The sequence below is a fragment of the Penaeus japonicus genome, unplaced genomic scaffold (assembly GCF_977035675.1).
Source record: "Penaeus japonicus unplaced genomic scaffold, GWHDUDI00000001_assembly GWHDUDI00000010, whole genome shotgun sequence".
Taxonomy (NCBI): domain Eukaryota; kingdom Metazoa; phylum Arthropoda; class Malacostraca; order Decapoda; family Penaeidae; genus Penaeus; species Penaeus japonicus.
Genome location: NW_028234412.1, coordinates 8253439 through 8263438, shown reverse-complemented (window position 1 = coordinate 8263438; position 10000 = coordinate 8253439). Strand labels below are relative to the sequence as shown.

The 10000-nt window shown below is 36.2% G+C and overlaps 1 protein-coding gene across 19 annotated transcripts in view; it reads left to right on the top strand.

Moving 5' to 3' along the window:
• Positions 1-4519, top strand: part of LOC122253230 (uncharacterized) — a 26478-nt gene extending 21959 nt beyond the window's left edge. For 18 of the 19 annotated variants that reach the window (XM_043016147.2, XM_086540604.1, XM_086540601.1 and 15 more), the window contains 2 exons: positions 314-415; positions 1406-1760. In XM_043016147.2, coding sequence (XP_042872081.2) covers positions 314-415; positions 1406-1572 — 269 coding nt within the window. In that variant the 3' untranslated portion in view covers positions 1573-1760. Of the gene's footprint in view, positions 1-313; positions 416-1405; positions 1761-1806 lie in introns of those variants that run through there. The other variant, XM_043016143.2, reaches the window with a different exon arrangement.
• The last annotated feature ends 5481 nt before the right edge of the window (positions 4520-10000 follow it).

Below are 10000 nucleotides of genomic sequence, written 5' to 3'. Positions count from 1 at the left end.
TCAAATGTTGGCTTCTTTTCAATCAGACCTTGTATATATATATATTCTTAATCATATTCATTTTCAAATGTATATCAATTGCAACAAAAAGAATATTATGCAGTTAGTATAATTATGAATTTTACAAAATTACACTATGATATTAGCAGAAGAAAAATAAAAGAATGATGGCATGGCACTGAAAGTAAGTAAACCAAGCATGTTTTGCCATTAGAATTGTCATCCACTTGTAAAATGATCCTTCTTCCCTCCTTGTGTTTATTTTCATCTACATAATAACTTTGGCTCTAAATAACCCATGCCCTTTCTCCAGCGGGGCCTGTGGATGATGACAATGAGGCAAGTGGGCTCTCGACACTCTCCATCGCATGCAGTGAAGTCAGGCGGTCAAGATACAACTTCTGCCAGGAACTCGGTGAGGAAAGGAGATGTTTATATGTATCTCCGTTGTTTTGTTGCCGTTCTTGCGTTTTTAGTCTGGCTCATTCCCCACTGGGCAAGTTGCATGTGGGACTTGCTCATTCAGTGGTTTCTCTATAGCTATTAGTCCTTCTTTCTCTTTATAAATGTTCATGTTCATATCAAGTTCTGGTTTTCAGGTAAGTTTAGTAGGATATTGAAATGGGTTGATATTGCGAGTGAGAGAGTGTGGGTGTGGGTTTGGGTGTGAATGTGGGTGTGGGTGTGAGTGTGGGTGTGAGTGTGGGTGTGAGTGTGAGTGTGAGTGTGGGTGTGAGTGTGAGTGTGGGTGTGAGTGTGAGTGTGGGTGTGGGTGTGGGTGTGGGTGAGGGTGAGAGTGAGAGTGAGAGTGAGAGTGAGTGTGAGTGTGAGTGTGAGTGTGAGTAGGAGCCATGTGAATGTGTTTCAGTGAATGAGTGGTGTGTATGTGAATGAGTTACTTTGCATGTGAGTGAGTGAGAGGATATGTTCATGAGTGGAAGTTTCAGTATACAAGTGAGTTAGTGTGTGTATGTTTTCTTTTATTTTCTATACTTATGGAATGGTATATGAGTCTATATATTGTATGGTAGTACTGTGTTACTAGTTAGCTTGTAATTTCTTAGTGAATAAGTGTGAGTGTACACTAATGTGTATGTGTATGTGCATGTGCATGTGTGTGAAGGTATGTTAGCAAAGGAATGAGTAAGTGTGCTAGTGAAATGACATGGGTTTATAGTGTGAAAAGTCAGCCATTGCCATTAGAACATGAATTTTTCCAACTGTGAGCAGTTCAAATGTCTTGGGTATAGGCCCTTGGTAAAGCAGATTGATTAAAGGAAAGCAGGATTCTGAAATATTTATTTGTTATTTTAAAGGCACTGATGTGATATCAAATTATCAATAATGTTATTTATCCTTATGCATTTTTGTTGTATGTCTCAATATCACTCACGATTCCCAACAGACCCAGACCTGGATGCGTCCAAGAGGATAGCTGTACTGCAGGCACGGATTCAAGAGTTGAAGAGAACATACATGCAAGTCAAGACGGAATTAGCCTCTGTTGAACGCAGAAGGAAAAAGCTTCGCAGGAAAGAACGCGAAAGTAAAGACAGAATTAATTTATGTTGATGGCATACTTTTCATTTACTTTTTTAAGATTTATTTTTCCAAAAGCTCTTCTTTAAATTCATGAACTTTGTCATTAAAAGAAAGAAAGAAAGAAGAAAAGAATGTAGAAATTGACAAGGTGGAATAGCTTTTGAAAGAAAAAGAGAGAAAAAATAGAGCAAAAGAAAAAGACAGGAAAAAAACAGAGCTGGAAATTTGACTGCCAAATTTAATATGGCAAACCTTCCTTTCCAGAAGAGACCATGGCAGAACCCACATGAAAAGTGGCCTCTTTAAAAAAAACCAGTCTTAAGTGCGAAGAGTAGCCACTTGCCATGAAAAAGGTCTGATGCTTGATCAGCAGTGTATTTTTTGCCGTAAAAGAAGAATGGATCTCAAGTAGTGCAGTGTATGTGTTGATTGACAGAAAAGTTTGTCTGCCTCTAAGGTGACAAGGTTGTGCTTGAAATATATTTAAGGTTTTAAAGATTTTTTTCTAGAATTACCTCTCTCTCTCTCTCTCTCTCTCTCTCTCTCTCTCTCTCTCTCTCTCTCTCTCTCTCTCTCTCTCTCTCTCTCTCTCTCTCTCTCTCTCTCTCTCTCTCTCTCTCTCTCTCTCTCTCTCTCTCTCTCCTCTCCTCTCCTCTCTCCTCTCTCTCTCTCTCCCTCTCTCTCCCTCTCCCCCTCCCCCTCTCCCTCTCCCCCTCCTCTCCTCTCTCCTCTCTCCTCTCTCTCTCCTCTCTCCTCTCTCCTCTCTCCTCCTCTCTCTTCTCTCCTCTCCTCCTCTCTCCTCTCCTCCTCTCCTCTCTTCTCCTCTCTCCTCTCTCTCTCTCTCTCTCTCTCTCTCTCTCTCTCTCTCTCCCCTCTCTCTCCTCTCTCTCTCTCTCTCTCTCTCTCTCTCTCTCTCTCTCTCTCTCTCTCTCTCTCTCTCCTCTCTCCTCTCTCTCTCTCTCTCTCTCTCTCTCTCTCTCTCTCTCTCTCTCTCTCTCTCTCTCTCTCTCTCTCTCTCTCTCTCTCTCTCTCTCTCTCTCTCTCTCTCTCTCTCTCTCTCTCCCTCCCTCTCCCCTCTTTCTTCCTCCTTCCCCTCTCATTGTTCTATGAAATGAAAGCTCAAAAAGCTGGTTATTCCAGCATAAATGATTCAGGCAAGAGGATGTGCCATGGTAGTTGGGTCGAAGGGTCCTCTCTCTCAAACCATGTACAGGGACAGGGTAGTTTCGTTACTGTAAGGAAAGCTTTAATATGGACGTAAGGACCGCTGGTGGTTGTATCTGCACATAGACAACACTCTTGGTTAGATCGTCAAGTCGCCTGAGCTATAAACTGCTGTAGCTTTCTTTTTTCTTTTTTTTTTCGGTGAGTAATTTGCCAAACTCGGTGATTATAATGTAGTTGTTGGGAGTTTAGATTGCCATTGTGTATAGTAGTTATATGAAGTGTACATAAGACATACACAGATATTCGTGATACTTAAGGTACTTTTTTATTGTTATCTTTTATAGGGTAATATACCAGAAAAGTATGAAGTTTTTTATTGTGGAACTAACACGAGTGAATGCCTTTTTGAGAATTATGTATATTGTGAGTAATATATGATGGAATGAATGGGAAAGATTGAATGGAGGCGCAAACCATAAGGTATTTATGAAAATTTGTAATATTTTTTATACGGACTTTAAAATTTTTTACTGTGTATCTTCCTCATACTCATGTAAATGATGTCTCCTGCGAAGTACAAGTTGTACATGTGCACTTGCATGAACCTAGCCTAGGCTCTTGCCTACGTACATTGCCTATCAACACAACTCATCTGATGTAATTTAGATATGTTGATAAGCTTTTTATCACTAGCATTTTTACCAGTTGAAATGAGAGCACTTTACCTTGTTTCCATTACTGGGCATCAGCATTTAGTTGTTTTTTAGAAACTGAATGCCAGCTATTCAAAGTTTTGGGTAAATATGCAGAACACGGAACAGGTGGCCCGAGCCTCTCTGTTTCATGCAAGTTTTTATCTGTGAACGACTGCAATTCCTTGGTCTTATTTACTCTTATTTGTGTCCAGAGTGGAAGGCGCTCTGGAGTAAGATAACAAGATACATTTTTATGTGGCCTAATATAGAGAAATAGTGATGTCAGATGCTTTACTAAACTTTCAACTAGCATTTAATATCTACAAATGCTTATTTAATCCTAAGTCTCAGGGGGTATCCGAAGAGAGAAATACCCCGGAAACAGAAGTGTAATGGCATGTGTGAATATTACAAAAAGTGGCATTATAGGATTATGTCCTTGTTCAAGTCTGGGTAAAGTTTAATGTAAATTTGAAAGGAGTTCAACTTTTGAATATGACTTTTTTTTTCTTTTCTTTACGGTCTTTTTTTGTTTGTTTTAAAAAGATGGTTACCGGTTCATTTTAAATTAGGATAAAGAAAGGTATATTTATTTTTTTGTGATGTTCTTTGTATGTGTGAAAGACCAAAATTTATGCTTATGTCCAGGAATTGCACACTTCATTTAATGCATAAGCAGCTCAGAAAATATAATTAGGCCAAATACCATGTTAAACTTGAATTTTCTAGTTATGCTGGCAGATTTTTTTCTTTATTTATACCTAATATTAATACAGTTTTATCCATGTAAGAAATAGAAATCACCGCTGCTCAAGATGTGGTGATTGTTATATGAGCAAATGGCATTTACACTTGCCTCAAAAAAAAAAAAAACTTAGTATAAAAAAACAAAAAAACACATCCTCGTCAAAAGTTACATATTGGATTGTTCTATCATAGTTAGACAATATCATGAAGGTCAGGTTTGTTAAGAAATCAGGCAACCCCAAGACAGTTCCGGATGGCTGGAGTGGCACTAACTCCTCACGGCAGGTCAACACTTGTTTAATTATCACTGTACAGCCCATAGTTGTTACACCAGAATCATAAAATACATGTTTTATGTTCTATTTCTATATTGTGTTTTCTTTATACATTTCTCCTTAATGGTTAGAAAAAAGAGAATTGGGAATAGTGTTCCTTGAAATACTGCAAAGAAGGGATTTTGATCACTGGCAGTTAGAGTAATTATGTCAAGACAGATAGAGAAGATAAATGAAAAGTTTATTAAGATGGTAGATCTCCCTCTTATTTCTAAATTCCTTGCATGAAAAAAAAATGTTATAATTGTCAAAGTACAATTTCTTTTGTTCTTGCAAATGAAATAAATATGTCAGAGATTACTTTTAAGTTGTTAAATAGTATAAAATTTCTGGACGTGGGTGCACAAGGCTTGTGTTTAGTTAACAGGAAATAAAGGCCTCGGCTTTGCATTAATGATCCTTTAACACTATTTCTGGAAAAGAAAGTCACCATTGTGCTTTTTATTATATGTAACATATTTTATTACAAGTTCATTATCAAAAGATATCTTGTACTGTCTCACTTAAATTAATGGTATACATTGAAATAAATGAGCTTCCAGTCCAAATGAAACTATAAAAAGGCAATTATGAAAATGAGGAAATTTTCTATAGCCAAATGATATAGCATCATCAAATTTGTTCACATAGCCCTTGAAGCAAGCTGGTATTACTAAGAAAAAAAAGAGTATTATAATGAACATTTTTTTTTTTTGTGTTGTGTATCCTCATGTCACAGGATAATAACAGCAAGGAATAATTAGTCAGTCCTTGTTGAAAAGGGAATTGAGCAAGAAAAGAAAAGAAAAAATAATGAAGGAAATTGACTAAGCCTTTCTTAACCCATTGGTCAGTTTTTATAAAATATATATACAGTTAGTGGCGGGTTTACATTGGCAAGGTGCCATCTGCGTCTAGAACCGACTCTGCCTTGGCAGCAAATCATGCCATCCACTGTCAATGGGTTAAAAAGGAAGCTACATCAGATAATTTTCAGTCATCAATGGAAGAAAGACCTTGGCATTAACTCACTGCAGATGGGGATTTACTTGCCTACTCCCCAGGACAAACAGTTGACTAAGTATGTAGTATAGGGTCCATGTCAGCATGACAACTATCATCATGTACTTTATGATGCCTGCCATTAGGCCAAGAACTTGTGGTCACATATGTCATGACACCCATCTGCAATGGGTTAAGAGATTGAAAATAATAAATGTGTTTGGCTTGTCCTAATTTGCTGCTATGTAAATATGTTAAAGAAAATGAAAGCAAAATAAATAACTCCATTAGTATTACAAACTCATTGCTTGGTAAAGTTTATAATTACAAAGTAACTCTTTTACTGATGATTTGAGAAGATATATTGAAATTTTCAGATTCTTATCCATATGTATTTCAACAAAAACTGAAAACAAGCCTTAAAAATTATTTTGTGCATGGACAACTTATGATGGTTGATGTGCACAAACTTTCAACATTTATTGGAGTCATTTATAAATGAAAATATTTGTCTATATATACTCATCACAATTATAAACAATTTCCCTCCATTATAGGATTTCATTATGCATTATGTAATACACTATATATCTATGTATATATGTATGTATCTATCTCTCTCTCTATATAAAATTGGTATATTTTTTTCAGGGACAATATTCATGGTGATACTTTTCAAACAATCTGTTCCACTTTTAACCAATTCCAAATGGGTGCCATGAGATAAATGATGCAGGAGTTTTTGGCTTGACGGTGCGTGCCGTGATATACATCATGTTTGGGGATTCTGGATCTGTGTTTCTTTATTGTACGATGATTAATGTGGGAGTGTTGATGACAATTGCAATCATAATTACTATAACATCCATAATATTAACCCATTGCAGATGGGGGATAGATTCATCACTTGCTCAGTCTCCAGGATGGATTTAATTTCAGAGTGAGACTGCTTCATTACACAACATGCCTAGACTTTTCCCAATCTCTTTTAGTCACTCATTGCAAGTTAAAGCCATTTTTGCGTGTTTCACTGTATTTAGAGACTTATATCTCTCATACCACAGGTTATATCAATGCTGCAATTGACTAAAATGTTGCTGTTTTATAGGACAAAAATCAAGTTTATTTTTTTGTAATTGTGGACTGTTATAAACAAATACAGAACATATAACCATCCACAATGAAGATAACATGAAGAGGTATGGAAGAGTAAGGAAATTAGTGCTTAGGACTGTGAGTGCCACAGTAAAAAGCATAACTATTGGCACAAAGGCACATTGTAGACATTGTTTGAGTCACCTTCCTCTTCCCGTTCTCCCTGTGCATCCTTCATTTAAGGTACGTTAGAGCAAGAGGTTGGCAACTTGCTGTGAGCCCTGGCTCTGTAAAGATAGTTCTTGCTAGAGACTGTGGATGGGTGCCATTCCAGGCTCTCTCTCCTGCTGGTGCTAGAAGAAAGTGGTTCCATCTAGATTTTGGATGTAAGGTGTAACCCATTTTGCTTAATATTTCAGCAATTATAGTAATTATAACAGCAATTGTCATCATCACTGACTCATTATTCACAACACAATAAAATAACAGTGATCCAAAATCCCCGAGTGTCATGAACATCTTGATGCCCGTAATCAGGCCAGTACTCCTGCATCATGTATGTCATGAAACCTGTATGCAATGGGTTAAGCAAAATGGGTTTCACCTAACATAAAAAACCTAAATGACACCACTTTCTCCTAACTACAGTAGAAGAGAGCCTTGAATGATGCCCATCTACGGTCTCTAGCAAGAACTATCTTTACAGAGCCATGGCACACAGCAAGTTGCCAACCTTGCTGGCAATAGTGATGAATGGCTGAACGAGAAGAGGAAGGTGACTCAAACCATGCCCAATGGATACAATGTGTTCTTGTGACAGTAGGGATGCCTTGTACTGTGGAACTCACAGTCATAAGCACAGGTTTCCTTCCTCTTCATGTTATCTTCATTGTGGATGGTTATATTTTTCATATTTGTGTACTGCTGTGAATGAATATGAAAAAAATGAAGTTGCTTTTTGTCCTCCCATAAAACAACTACACTTCTATCACAATGAGTATAAAGAAAATAATGAGCTGATATAGACCCTTTACTACAATTTTAGTCATCTGCTGCATTGATAAAGCCTATGATATGGCACATGAAAGTCTCAAAACAATAAAACAAGAAAATGACAAAACGTAAAAAGGCACTAGTTCTACGAGTGACTGAGAGTTGGAAAAGTCAAGGTATGATGAGTGAAGCTACCTAGCTGAAATAAATCCCATCCTGGAGACTGGGCAACCAAATCTATAACAGTCTGCATTTGATTAATTTTTTAATCAATCTACTTAATCATATATTTATAAACAAGTACCCCCATTATTTCCATGTTATAACTTTTCAACTCGATTCTGAAAATTGGAACCTTTTGAATTCCATTTTCAAGGGTATTCTAAAGAAGGTACAATTTTTGAAAAAGAAGAAGAAAAAAAAGAATAGCCTATTTCATAGTTTTGTTTATACCTTCACTTTATTTCATGATCATTTCAGATGTTACTAATTTGAAATGTGTGGTAACAGACATTGGAAGCATTATATTTTTCTTTTTCAAAATGAGTCGTTTCTCTTGAAAATAGATCATTTGATGCCTGTTAATTAACACAAAATAAATTTAATATCTACATTATTTTGGAAAAAAAAGAAAAAAGTACATTATGCTTTTGCTTTTGACTTTCTTGTTTATCAATATTTTTTCCCTTTGTTTTTCAAATGAGAGAAATTTCCTTGAGATCTTAAAATACAGCATTCCTATTTAAAATCCTCTCATTCTGACGGTGCCATTTAAAGGGAGGAATATTTCAAACATTTTATAATCATTGTTGCATGCTGTGCAGAGCTCCCTTCCTGTGTTTCACTTGTGTAACAATTTCTTACCAAGTTGAAGAAGTTTGAGTGTGAAAGAGTCCCAAGCAACTTAGAACCAGCCTGTGAGAAAAATAATATATTAAAAGGAAGAGAGAAAGAAACAGGTACTGGAAGATAATAAAGGCTTACATAACAATGCAGTTACAGAAAACAAATTTTATGAACACAATAACTATCCCAAGAATTGTCAATAAAGATTCCTTAAACATTTTTAAAATTCCCAGTTCACTCTACTTTCCTTATTCCCTGCTTTACATGTCTATGCATACTGATTTGATTTAAATTACACTGAAAACTAGAAAACAATCCATTACTCTGGAGAGAATTCAAACACATTTTAGAAAAAAAAAATCCTTGTTAATACCAACGTATGCAAACAGCAAGAATTATCAAAACCCTACTCATTACTTAAAGTTTGCTCTAATTCACAATTCAGTAATGAAATTTTGAAGTTGGATTCAGCAAAACTACATTTACACTACTTATCAATCCATAAAATGTTTATTTATGTGCACATTAGCGCTGTGAACACAAGGATGAAATATAAAGCCAAGGTTGAAATACAGGTGTACAGGTTCCTGAGATTGGTAGACGGTACACGCTATTCAGACGTTGGAAGGGGCACCATCCCCTTAGTAAGCAATACATTATCTTTTGTACTTTTAAATACTACATGCTGACTCTTGTTCTCCTCTACTTTTCTAGTTTTAGTTTTTCAAAGGTCCAATACCTAGTAAAATACAGAGTCAATCATGAGGTAAAATGAAAAGGCTTCAAGATTATGCTTTGTTGAAAAAGGAATATCAACTCAGGATGGATTGTTCTTAAAACAGCTGCTTGCACTTTTGTGTATGCACTGATGTTGCAAGCTATATAGCAAACTTTCATTACTAAGAAATGGCATTTACCAAATGTTGTAATGCAATAGTACAAACTCCATACACAAAAATGGTTTATAATTGTGGTTAATACATTAGTCCATCTTAACCCTCTCTGGACGGGTGGTACAGCATGTGTACCGCGCATTCAAAAGCCCAGTGGCCGGGCGGCACAGTATTGTGCCAGCCATTCAATTGATTTAGGCCTAATAATTCGAACGCCCCGGCATTTGGACATTCAAGGCTAGAATTCCCCCGTTGGGGATGGGTTAATAATGCAACAAGCAGAGAAAATATTGAAGATTCATTCTAGTTCGTTTTTGCTTTTGTTTTTAGCATTATTGTCATAATCCTTTTCATCTAAATGGAAAATTCACCAAAACCCATAGCAATCCACACAATTGTGGCTTCGCAACTGGATTTGCTTACACTGTGACCAGGACTTAGTTCATATCATTTTTCTTTTTTGTCCATTGCAGAATAGACTTACTAATACTGGTCTCTCTCTTTTTTCCAAAAACCCTTGACTGTTGTTACCCCAAGGATTGTCCCATTCAACAGCTTTTCATCCTTATATAAAAGATAAAGAAATAGTCTAACTCCTTTGGTAGCAATAAATTGAAATACAAAATCAAGTATTCATAATTTATTAATAATTATTTCTTGTCCTGGAAATATTGCTAAGTACTGTAAAATAACATGAAACTTAAGT